Source organism: Mixophyes fleayi, chromosome 2, assembly GCF_038048845.1.
Source record: "Mixophyes fleayi isolate aMixFle1 chromosome 2, aMixFle1.hap1, whole genome shotgun sequence".
Taxonomy (NCBI): domain Eukaryota; kingdom Metazoa; phylum Chordata; class Amphibia; order Anura; family Limnodynastidae; genus Mixophyes; species Mixophyes fleayi.
Genome location: NC_134403.1, coordinates 157,653,967 through 157,667,393, shown reverse-complemented (window position 1 = coordinate 157,667,393; position 13,427 = coordinate 157,653,967). Strand labels below are relative to the sequence as shown.

The following is a 13,427-nucleotide window of genomic DNA, read 5'->3' as shown; positions in this document are numbered from 1 at the left end:
TTGTTATCAGTTATAAATACCCACAAAAATATGTTTGTAATTTTAGGAAACACATTGTATGGAGGATTAGTCTGCTTAATTGTGTGTTGTTCTTAAACCATATATTAATGAGAATGTATCATATTAATTCCCTATATACAAGTGATATCACTAAGGCAGTTCATGACGAAACTTAAAACAATATTCTTATTAATATTTATTCAGGTAACACAATGGCTGTCTCCACTATGTGGAGGTGACATGTACTATTTAAAAAACCAAGTGTAATGGCAAAATGGCTGCCTCCATTATGAGTAGGGGGCATGCTATTTAAGCAAGTAAGGATAATCGCAAATTGGCTGCCTTCACATTGTCTAAAGCTGGGTACACACTACAGAAATTTCGACCAACTTTTTATGCCGTGCGATTTTACATGCGACCGATGGTCCGATCGCTCGGTCCATGGACTGCATACACACTAGCCTTGTTTAGGACGATAAAGGGAAGAGTGGACGTCCCTTTAGCGACTTTTTACAGCCATGTTGTTGTGAGCAATGACTGTAATTTCATACTCACTGTTGTGGATCGGTCGGAAGTTTATACACACTACTCAGCGGAAAGTGTGTATAAAGTGTGTAGTGTGTACCCAGCTTAAGAGATGTCTTGTTTGATGAAATAAAAGAGTTTGCCAAGTGCAAAACTTATTGTGTAGGGCATCTATATAGGGGCAGGCTGGGCTGGGGGGCAGGGAGGCATCTGCCAACCAGGCTGGTCTCATAATGGGCCACCTTGGACTGGGTCACTGAGCCATCTGCATTTGTTTTCCTTTTAAAATGTTCCTAATAGGCTGCTGAGTGGAGAGTCTTGTCCCCTAAGCTAAAATTTGCTAGCCCTTTCCAGCATCTATTTATACATAATTGTGCCTACACTTACTCACCTACACATAATCTATATATTGCCCTTCCATAGCCCTATATGACCCCATCCTCATTTGTGTCAAACATTCCCCCATTCTTATCAGTCTGTGTCCCACATGACCCCTCTGAACTCTTCTCACCAGCTTATTCCTCACATGTGCTTCCCTCACTTGCCTCTTACGACATATTAGACTGAAGCGGTACATCTATAAAACCATTGCAAATATTTCCTAAGGCAAGCTCAGGGAAGACAGAAAACTCCCATGGGGCAGAAAAAGTATCCAGTTCTCCACATCTCCCTTCTCTCTTCATTATTCCCCACAAGCCCCCTCCTCACCTTATTTTAACACACACGCCCCCTCTTCACTTTTTTGTGCCCCAAAAGATCCCTTCTCACTTTCTTTTGCCCCACATGCCCACCTCTTCAACTGCTTGTGCCCCAGATACTCCCTCCTTATCTCCATGTGTCCCACATAGCCCCCTTCTCACATGCTTTTCCCAGCATGACCCATCCTCAACTGCTTATGTCCCACTTGCCCCCCCTCATTTGCTTGTGCACCTCTGACTTCCTCCATACTTCCTTGTGCCCCAGTCTATACCTTACATGCATTATGCTTAAGCTTCAATCTCTGTAGCAGTGTAGTGGGGATGTCACAGTGACATCAGAATGTCCTTAAGATGACGGCAGTAGATGATTGATTTGATTTGTGATGCATCTAACCTAGTGCTGGGACATACAAAAGTGTTCAGACACAGTGGTCGTGAATCACTGCCTTCCAATTACATTTACCAATTAAAAGGCAGCATATGAAGACCTTCAACCAAGATGACCTCGGCATCTCCACATCACTCATTCCAAAATGCCCCTCACTTGCTCCAAAATTAAACCACATGCCACCCAGACCTCCTCACATGCTCCCACATGCTACTCAGACCTCCTCACATGCTCCCACATGCTACTCAGACCTCCTCACATGCTCCCACATGCTACTCAGACCTCCTCACAGACTTCCACATGCTACTCAGACCTCCTCACATACTGCCACATGCTACTCAGACCTCCTCACATGCTTCTACATGCTACTCAGACCTCCTCACATACTTCCACATGCTACTCAGACCTCCTCACATACTTCCACATGCTACTCAGACCTCCTCACATGCTTCTACATGCTACTCAGACCTCCTCACATACTACTCAGACCTCCTCACATGCTCCCACATGCTACTCAGACCTCCTCACATGCTCCCACATGCTACTCAGACCTCCTCACCTTACTATGTCATTGCTGTTGTTCATAAGAGCGTGCACAGCCTTCGCCCGGGACACATTAGCCTGTGACATTGCAAGCTCTATGTCCTTTACTTCTACTCAAGTCTCATCAACCTCTTCCTCTTCACTCTCCTCCTGTACTGTGGGAGTCTATGGGGTATATTTACTAAACTGCGGGTTTGAAAAGGTGGATATGTTGCCTATAGCAACCAATCAGATTCTAGCTGTGATTCTGTACAATGTACTAAATAAATGATAGCTAGAATATTTTTGGTTGCTATAGGCAACATCTCCACTTTTTAAATCCGCAGTTTAGTTAATATACCCCTATGTGTTTTCCTGTATGTTTGATACAGCTTCTCCCTGTACCTTCAATTTTTTGGCTGCTGCTGTCTGGGCTTGTGAGAAATCTTCACTGTTGGCCTCTCCAAAGACAATGTAAGAGTCCGATTGCGGGCTCTTGTAGACGTTTGGCTTTGTAATGACGAATAGTGACTCTTGTGACTCCAGTGACTTGGTGAAGCGCCAGCTTTGAGATAGCCTTTCTAGCTTTCTTTTCACTCCTGCTCTGTTTTGCTTTGATAAAAGATTCCTCGTCTATCTCTGCTGCTGCTGCAAGCTGTGCTTGCTGTGTGGAAGTTTGTGTGGAATCCTGTTCCAACTCTGGAGGAGAATCATCACTGTCAGATTCTGTTCCTGACCGTGTCTCAATCTGAGGCTGGTGGAGTTCTTGTTTCACAACTGGGACAGTTTCTGTGGCTTCACCAGGCATTTTGTGAGAGGAGTTCAGTTCCAAGATGGCTGAAAAAAGTGCCTATTGATATTTTAATTAATCAGATGATTGGAAAATTCTCTATGGTAAACAAACCAATCTTGCTATGAATATACAGTTTGTATAAACAAACGGTAATATAAAGCATATATAAAAAAATATTCTTATTTAGGGATTAGAATCACTTTTTTCCGTCTAGGTGTTCAATACTTCTTATCTTATTGGCGATCCATGTAGGAATATTGAAAGGTAAATGAGAAAGAAGAGAGTTTTGTCAGCTTTTCGTCTGCTTGTTGGTGTAGCGAGTTGTCCTTGTCAGTCTGTGTGTGTACCATTCTGTGAGACCAGAGGAGTTGACCCTTCTTCTCTTCTATTGCCACTTGTTAATTTAATCTCCAACTGCTGCTCATGTCTGTGGGTGCCCTATTTGGAGTTTCAAGTGATATCCCTCTTTTCTTTCCTGAAATGCTGTTCCCGGCTGTTTGTCTAGGTCCTGGCTGCTCATCGTGGATTGACCTTGTGCTGACCTTGCTTTGGAAGAATAAATCAGAATGAGGCACAGAGCTGGGGGTTGCTAGTGAAGGCTCACCAGGCCGCAGGAACCATACTGAAGCACAGGAACTATAGCACCATCAATTACTTTGATCAAGAATAACCATGCATAATACCTTATTTCCGTGAAAGAAGTTTTAATGAGAAAACAAAGAAAATGTTGACATGCTCTCTCGGAAAGCTGTGTGTGTTATACCTTTAAAGTATAGCATCTATTTTGAAAAGTAAGACTTTTTGGTAGGAGACTTTGTAATCATTAATTATAATAGTGACAAATACTCTTACCATAGCCATGGAAGAGGCTAATAGTATCAGTTCATGAAAATAAATATTTTGAACAGCATGTTCCAGATAAAACTGATAATATCTTTCTTTAGATGGTTTGTCCTGCACAGTAGCAGGGACAACTTGTGTTTCAAGTAAACTGTGTCCGACTCCTCTATTGACTTTGCTTCTTTTTACACCATAGACTGTTCAATATACATAATCGGCCTGAGGCAGAGTTGAACTCAACTTTGGCGTAATTGATGCCCCAAATATGTCCTCGCAAAAATAGAGTATTTTAACTCACATACACAGAATCAGATCATAAGCACAATAAAAATGTATTTTCATAGGGAAAATACATTTGTTATTAGGCTTCATATAATAGAGCAGATATACCGGTAACCTCTCTTCTTATAACAATGTTTTTTCTTTTACATGCAAATTCTTTTAATATATGCACAAAAAGGCAATCAGCCCATCACAAGCAGCTATTCAGTGCTGGTGAGATTCATCGTCAGCAGCATGTATTAGGGGCTGGTGCAAATAATATGGTTGTAAAATTCTTATCTGTGTTCAGGTGCCCATCTGCTCCATGGGAGCTTACTGTCCTCCCTGAGCTCACCTTAGGATACCTGCGCTATGGTTTGACAGGTGTACCACCCCAGTCAAACTCCTCACCTGCCACTGTTCTTGGAACGGACAAGCTTCATTCTGACTTTTTAATATATCTATGATTTTTACCACCAAGTCAAACATCTGTTCAGTTTCTTCTTCCTCCATTTTTCAAATGGTATAGCATATATCGAAGAACTCCAAAACCACAGCAATACCTAGAAGGAAAAGTGACAGTCTATGTGCTACAGTAATCACTGCCTGTTGGTTACGACGAAAAGGGACATCTGTGGCCGTGTGTACTTTTACAAGATTGCGGATCTGGCTGGAAATGTGCCTGTTGGTAAGAGTGATAGCGTCACCTCAAAGTCTTGCCTACTCTTACTTTTAGGGCTACACCTCATTAATATACTGCTCATTGCAGCCTTGTATATGTCTTAAATTAATCTTTAGAGTGATGAGTATTCAGCAATGTCTTTATTTCATGTGTCACATTTGTGTTTTTTAATATTTTGAATACATGGATATTTGCCTGGGTGATAAAAAGCCACCTAATTATACCGCCACCTCTTCAGCACCTGTAAAGAAACATTTTGTGACGTCGGGAAGAGACTCATTTTTGCCTCCCTCAAACTAGGGAGCTTCTTTGTAAATGCTCCCTCTCTAAACTTGATTTTATTTATATTCTCCCTATAAATAAATATTAATATTCTGCATTTGGACACAGCAGGAGGTGAATGACTGTGCCCAGCCCGCATTTACACAGGGATGCCCCAATATACCCAGTTCCTTTAATTATAAGATGCAAATTATTGCCTCTGTTCGTTCACAGATCTATTAATCTCTATGCAATGACACGGATGATGTCCTCACTGCACAGAGACTCATGCTATTAAGGGATCATCTGTGCCACATATGGACAACATAGCATGACAAAGAGATAAGTAGTCGTATATCACAATGGCTTTCTAGAATTGCTTTGTAATGACTGGTACACTGACATGGGTAATATTACTTGAGGTGCTTACAGAGTAGAGGAGTTGTTTTTTTTATAGTGTAGCACATAAAGACTATCTCAAAAAGCATGTATATAATTTCTCTGGTGTGAACCCCAAGTGTTTATTTTTTAGCTATGAACTGTGAAGATAAATACATTGTTCAGTGTTATCCTACCATTCCACTGAAACTCTTTATTATAGACAACTGAAACTCCTCTCACTTATTTCCTAGTGGAACCTGAGGTCAAAAAGCTGTGAATGCAGCATTTTGACTTAGTGTGACATAACTAGCTCTGCCCAAAGTATGAATCAACCAATCCATGCAGTGTATTTCTGCTAAGCATGTCTACAGAACCATTTGTCACTCTGCCTCTGCACTGCTACCTATTAGCTGCAGAGGGTGAAAAAAGAGCATGGTGACTTATTTAGTTATTTAATGTATATTATTCAGCCCAGTAATACACAGCCTTTGCACATATTAATACTGGCTGTAATAAATAACAAATACAGTTATCTAGTCAGCACTAGTCAGAAAAGTCTAGGAGCTAGGTTTCAATTTTTTAAAAAGGACGAGATAGAGGATTGACAGATATGAAAAAAATGGTGTCCTATAAATAAATAAATAATATAAATAATTAAAATCTGGGAGCCACCAATAAAAGCCTTGGGTGGCTGCCACGTGTACAGCCTTGCTTTAGATCAGGTGCAAAATATTGTTTAAGAGTTAAAATAAAAAAGTACTTTTACTTATACTTTATTTTCCATTTTTAAGACCTTATTATAAACAGAAAGCACAAGACAGCTAAGAAGAAAAAATAGGAATGCAGGAAGGGGAGGTATGAAGGGAGAGAGATGGATAGACATAACAGAGGGCCTTAGCTTGACTACTACTATTGTACAAACCATTTTTATTACAGCTACAATAAATATTTATTTTAGTGGTGTAAATGAGTCATTACATTAAAGGACTTTAAACTTGAGGAACTTCTTAATTACATAGTAAGTACTGGATGATAACTATACATGGATATGGTGAGTGGTCTTTAACCTGGTATGTACCACAGTGTACCTAAGAAACAGATGTCAGATATCAGGCTCAAAGTCAATATCTTGTGCACCATAAATAAATAAATAAGTTTTAGGAGAAAATCTAGTTTCAATGCTGGATATTATGTGGGAATAAAAGAAATGTTTTAAATGGTACAATGCTGGCAGTTGCTCAACAATTTGATACCAGCGAGTGTGGAAGAAATATGTATAAAACATATCAGATAGCAGACACATGGTCTGAATGCCAGGGAAGGAATGTATTCTGTAGATGTACAGAAAGCAGGTATCCAAAAATGTGTGTGTATGCGGTCTATATACTTTAAAGTACTCTTGCAAAGATCAGGACAACTATTAGCTTGACATGATGTTCAACAGACTCCATCATTTTAACCATAACAAACTCAGTCATCAAATATTGAATAGTTGTAAATAATGACAGAGGTAGCCATGCAGATCTATTCTGGTAACAGCTGGTTATGATCCGTCCAGTTATTTAGTTGTCAGTTGGTTACTTTCTTCCGTTTAGCTATATTATTTGTTGCTACATTATATTGATTGAGAGTAATCATCTGTCAAAGTGAATATAAGATCTTTCACTTTATAGTGTAGTGAAAAAATGGTGCACAATGTTATACTTTTAAATGGCATTTTCAAAACACTGGGATGTCTCACTGGTTGTTACCACTCAAATATTATATAGCATACTCTAGGTATCAGGGCTGGATTAACTATTAGGCAGAGCAGGCCTTGGCCACAGGGCAGCAGAGGATGGGAGATGACGCTTTTCTTGAGCAACACATATGCAGTAAAAACAATCAACTCATTCTAAAGTGAGGTTGGGAAAAGGAAAATTAGATTTCTTTCAAGGGTTTACTTGAAGAATATGATTTATCTGAGAGGATTGCCCACTCTGTAAGGGTAGTGCCACTGTATTCTGCAACGTGGCAGCACCAGAGAGCAGGGCCATCTTTTTCATTGGGCATGATGGGCAGGTGCCCGGGGGCCCCATGGACAAGTGGGCCCCATAGGCAGGGCTCTTAATTAGAATAAATAATCCTGAAAAAAAAACCTGCAAAAAAAACCTTCAAGGGTCACTGAGCAAGTACATCTATCTATCTCTATATATCTATATCTATATATGTATCTCTGTACATCTATATCTATCTATATATATCTATCTATATATATAAATAAATAAATAAATAAATATATATATATATATATATATATATATATATGTATGTATGTATATATATGTATGTATGTAGGGGCCCCGATGCACTGCTTTGCCCGGGGGCCCATAATGTTGTTAAGATGGCCCTGCCAGAGAGTACATCTTCATATCTAAGTACATGTGCAGATTTAGCATAAAGCACACAAGCCTCTGCCCATGGCTGGTATCGGAAATCTTGGGTCCCTCTACTACCTGCTAGACAGGGCCTCTGTCTGTCCTACCCTGTATTCTGATATTTGTACTACAGTTTTTGCTAGCAGCTAATATACAAAATGGAGTTCATTTTGTGAATAGTGTAAATAGCAAACCAGAATTTGTTGGCAGGTGCTTGAGCAGACCTCCAATCTGGTGGCTACTGTATGACAGGACCTCCAATCTGGTGGATAGTATATGACAGGACCTCCAATCTGGTGGCTAGTGTATGACAGAATGTTGAATCTGGTGGCTAGTGTATGGCAGAACCTCCAATCTGGTGGCTAGAGTATGGCAGGACCTCCGATCTGGTGGCCAGTGCTTGGCAGGATCACCAAGCTGGTGACTAGTGTATGGCAGGACCTCCAATCTGGTGGTTAGTGTTTGGCACGGCTTTCAATATCATCATCATTTATTTATATAGCGCCAACATATTCCGTAGCGCTTTACAATTGGGGACAAACATAATAACAGGTAAAACAGACAAAGAGGTGAGAAGGCCCTGCTCGCAAGCTTACATTCTATGGGACAATGGGAGTTTGATACATGAGGTTAAGTCTACATTTTGCATTTTGGCCCAGCCAGACTGCAAAGGTAAAAGTGACTCATAGGCTAAATGATCCTGTCACACAACAATGTTGGTCAGGGGGTAGTTGTCTTGTGTGAAAATGTGTAACAGGCGGTAATAGGCTAAGGTAGTGAGGTTAAGAGGGTGGTTGAGGAATATTATAAGCTTGTCTGAAGAGGTAGGTTTTCAGAGAATGCTTGAAAGTTTGTAGACCAGAGGAGAGTCTTATTGTGCGGGGGAGAGAATTCCATAGAGTGGGTGCAGCCCAAAAAAAGTCCTGTAACCGGGAATGTTAGGATGTAATGAGGGTGGATGAGAGACGCAGATGTTGTGTAGAATGGAGTTGCCGAGTTGGAAGATATTTTGAGACAAGAGAGGAGATGTATGTTGGTGCAGCTTTGTCGATGGCCTTGTAGGTTAGTAAAAGTATTTTATATTGGATTCGGTAGAAAACAGGCAGCCAGTGTAGAGACATACAGAGGGATTCAACAGAGGAATAACGATTTGCAAGGAAAATCAGTCTTGCCGCAGCGTGCAAAATAGATTGTAGGGGTTTGAGTCTGTTTTTGGGAAGACCAGTAAGGAGGGAATTGCAATAGTCAATGCGGGAGATGATGAGTGCATGAATTAAGGTTTTTGCAGTGTCTTGCGTGAGATATGTGCGAATTCTTGAAATGTTCTTTAGATGTATGTAACATGATTTTGATACAGAGTCAATGTGGGGAACAAAGGATAGGTGTGAGTCAAGGATTACACCTAGGCAGCGAGCTTGTGGGGTGGGAATTAGGGTCATGTTATCAACAGAGATAGAAATGTCATGTATGCTCTTGTTGGTGGGTAGGAATATTATTAACTCTGTTTTGGAAAGATTAAGTTTGAGTTGGTGAGAGGACATCCAAGATGATATGGCAGAAAGACAGTCAGTGTATGGCAGGACCTCCGATCAATATTCAATATGGTGTCTGTAGTGCATTATTATGACATGATTGGAGTGTAAGAGAAATATAGTTTGTGGATGGGACAGGGCTTAGGGCGACAAAGTTTGTGTGCCTACAGACTCCGATTAGAAATTCTGGCCCTAGTAAGGATGGAGAAAATTATTTAGTCAGAAAAGTATAGGAGCTAGGTTTTCATTTAAAAAAAAGGATGAAATAAAGGGTTTGCTGATATTAAAAATAATTTGTTCATGTAAAAAATTAATAATATAAAAAAATTCTAGGGTCCACAAATAAAAGACACGGGTGGCTGGCATTTGTGCAAACCTGCTTTATTCCGTACTGTTACAAAATATTGTTTATAAGAGTTCAAACTTTTTACTTATACTATACTTTTCATTTCTGAGACTGTTTGCAGTAGACGTAAACAGAAAACACAACACAGCTAAGAAGAAGCAGAGATGGATAGACGTGACAGAGGGCATTAGCTTGATTACTAGTATTGTACAAACCTTTTTTATTACAGCTGCACTAAATATTTATTTTTAGTGATCTATTAAAAACATTTATTTTTAGTAGTGTAAATGAGTCATAACATTAAATGACTTTAAACTTCATAATGTTTAAGCCTTTTACATTTTCATTTAGTCTGTGTTGGATTGGTAGACCCCACACATGCAAATGATGATTTTGCAGACGGTCCCTGAAGGCATAGTCTGTGGAATTGGCAGATGCTCCGTCCAGGAGAGGTAGCTACATGTGTTGCTTATAAAATTATTTTTAAGTCTATTGTTTTCCTTAGGGAGTTCCAATTGTGGTCTCTGGAGAGAGGCTTAGAGGTCTGTTAGTACAAGGTTTCCTGCATGGGAGATGGTGTTTCTTATTAAGCGTTTAGAATGATTATTACTATTGTTCTAGGTCATAACCTAAATTGAGCATTACTAATTTTTATATGCTATTTTACACCTTCTCAGTATCTGTTTCTTCTACAAGTCTATTTAGATTTTAGCTTGTTAGGTGCCAGGAGTGACGCGCAGTACTGTACGATGTGAATCTTTGTACACCATGACATAACTCAAAATGTTCACAATGGAATTTTTTGGTATTTCAAAAACTCTAGTGTGAGGAAACGGGGTACTACTGGACTGAGAACTATGTAATCATCACCCGTTTCTCACGGTTTATTGTACTTTTTAATCCTTGGCCCAGTCTAAGTATATACACCAGAGCATTGGTGTATTATGTGTATTATTATTTCATGTTATTAGACACATTTTGCCCATACTATTACCTGTGATATTGTATGTAGTATAAATAGAAACAATATTGCCATACTGTGTGAAAATATCAGAACAACAGCAGTCATTTTGCTTGTGGTAGCTAATGTAATTACCATTTGTCTCAAATGTGTATTGTATGGGGTGCAGCTGAGATGAGGTTTGTTATCAGAACAATGTCTGAGTTAACTAGCTGGCAGCCCATGTTAATTAGCTAGGTCAACAGATAACCTGAGAGGTAATGAGGTTAGAACTTCTACTCATATGCAATGTGCCTCCACAGTAATATATTGGTTGAAATAGCATGGGGAAATGTATCAATATGTGTCAATATAAATGTAATTGTATCAAAAGGTATCACAGACTTATATTGTGTAACCCTGCTGATATCATGTGTCAAAAGTCTTATTGTTCCATGTAAGCGTGCAGTGTCTCATTCCTTGATGTACTATTGTAACCCCATGTGTAGTGTATCCAGCCAAAACAGCTAATTGAGTCAAGCCATTCTATTGTCTAATCAAGGTAACAGGGACAGTATGTCTAGCAGCTAAATTGTTGACTGGGAGGCCCCTTCTGTAAAGGGGAGGTTGGAGACATTTGACCCTATTTCCTGGGGACAGAGAAAATAATATAGGGCGAGGAGAATGCCAGGGGGGATGCTAGTTTGGAGGATCCTGGTGTAGAAGACATCAGTGAAAAGGACTCTGGGCCAGGCACTGTGGTGCCGCTGGAGGGAACCCTACCAGGACAGGGTTGGTGTGAGCTAGTAACCCAGGCCAGGAGACACCATAACTGTTTTGCTAAACGGTAGTGGTAATATTGCGGGAGGATAAGACCCTGAAAGGGACAGAGATTATGACTTTGGAGTGCTGACTGCAGGAGGCTGCTGGAGGATACGTGCTACCATTTACCCTGTAACTTGTGAACGTCTTGTGGTGTTGTGCTGTCGTAATAAAGTCTTATTTTGGATATATCTTGGTCTACCCGAGTGAGTTGAATCCCACAGAGGGTAACTTCCATCCCAGCTAAGGGTGGTATCCTCACATCTAGTTTTGTAGAGTTCTAGGGCCTGAATCATTAAGGACAGGAAAGCACAAAAATGAGTAACTTTGAATCTTGGCAAAACCATGTTACACTGCAAGGGTTGCAAATGAGTTTATTATTTTGCACATAATAAAATTATTGGCTTTTTTTTCATGTAGAACGCAAATACTTGATAGATTTATTTTTACACTGACATTAAAACTTGATCTAGGACATGCTGTACCCCAAGTATAAATCTGTCCTCACATTTTAAAATTACCACCCCCTGCAGTATAACATGGTTTTGCCCAGGTTCAAAGTTACTAATTTTTTTGCTTTACTTTCCTTAATAAATCAGGCTCCTAATGTATAAAGCACACAGCATAAGAATGAATAATGCATCGGCTACCGTAGACTTCTTGTATTACTACTTATATTTGTCACCCATTTATATCTGCTGTAAGCTATGTACATTTTTGTGTACTTTTGTTTGTTTATGTGAATTGTGTTTACCTTGTTTGTAATGCTGCCAAGTATGGTGCTGAGAAATGTGGCACCCTATAAAATAAAGTGAATAATAATAATAAAGAGTAATTGTAGTATGTATTGGTCTGTATTGAAAAATAGGGCTTTTGCAGAGGTACAACTTCCCAATGGACAAATCTTTAAAACACTCTCCTTGAAAAGTAGGGTTCATTGGCATCGGGGGGGAGGAGAGGTGTTTAAAGATAGCTATAACCTACATTGGAACATTTGGCATTTGGTAAATCAATTTCCATTTTCCATCTATCTCCTGCCTCTTTTACAGCTATCCCTACATATGATCTACCTCGCAAAATAGTTTCTATTCAAAGCAAACCAATCCCATGTCATCTGCTGCTAAGTGTTCAAACGCGACCAATCATATTTCTGAATGATTTGGTCAACTATATATTATCCTTCTCGATCATTTATTTACTACCCGCAAAAGAAATTCTATTTCTTCGGGGGAAAAAACTCATATTCATGAGTTAATATACTCATATTGATAATCTGATAGTTATGTGGGTGCCTTCTGAGGGACTCATGTTAATTTACGCAAATTTCAGAATTAGTGTTTTCTGCACTTGCTCAGAAGTAAAAAAAGCGTATTGCACGAACGCAACTTGCGGTCAACTTAACATGAGCCCCTGAATATTGTTTTTAAGACTGAATACTGGAGTGAAAGATTCTGAGCTTTTTTCTTATAACTACTTACATCACTACTGTAATAATTTATTTTACAGATGGGCAGAAGAGGAAAAAATCTTTGCGAAAGAAATTGGATTCACTAGGGAAGGAGAAAAACAAAGATAAAGGTGAAAAAACAAAAATGTACTTCTTGTCCATAAAGAATATTTCAATGTATGTATAACAAAGCAGTTGCATGTAACTGATTCATAAGGGGGTATTCAATTGTCCGCGGGTTCGAGCGCGGAAAAACTAATACCGTTAATACGGTAATCTCTCGCTGGATTTCAGCTCGCAGCTCCCTGAGCTGCGAGCTGAAATCCAGCGAGTAAATTACCGTGTTAACGTAATAACGGTAATCCTGCGCGGACCGCGGGATTTTCGGACAATTGAATATGCCCCATAGTGTCTGTATGACGTAATAGGCATGTGCATTGCATACTACATATTGCTTATATTCAATATGCATTTGTACTGCTATTTCATATCAATACAATAGGTCTTAAAGGTTAAATAAACCTGTATGTTTATTATTCAAGTGGAAGTATCTCTTGTTTGAACTTCATTGA

General features: G+C 39.5%; 2 protein-coding genes across 3 annotated transcripts in view; one reads left to right on the top strand and one right to left on the bottom strand.

Annotated features, from left to right (window-relative positions):
- Nucleotides 1-13,427, bottom strand: part of AMELX (amelogenin X-linked) — a 198,045-nt gene that overhangs the window by 60,724 nt on the left and 123,894 nt on the right. The window lies entirely within an intron of this gene.
- The window catches only part of ARHGAP6 (Rho GTPase activating protein 6), a 550,783-nt gene that overhangs the window by 496,447 nt on the left and 40,909 nt on the right, over nucleotides 1-13,427 (top strand). For both annotated transcript variants that reach the window (XM_075200309.1, XM_075200311.1), the window contains exon 3: nucleotides 12,915-12,986. In XM_075200309.1, the coding sequence (XP_075056410.1) occupies nucleotides 12,915-12,986 (72 nt within the window). The remainder of the gene's footprint in view (nucleotides 1-12,914; nucleotides 12,987-13,427) is intronic.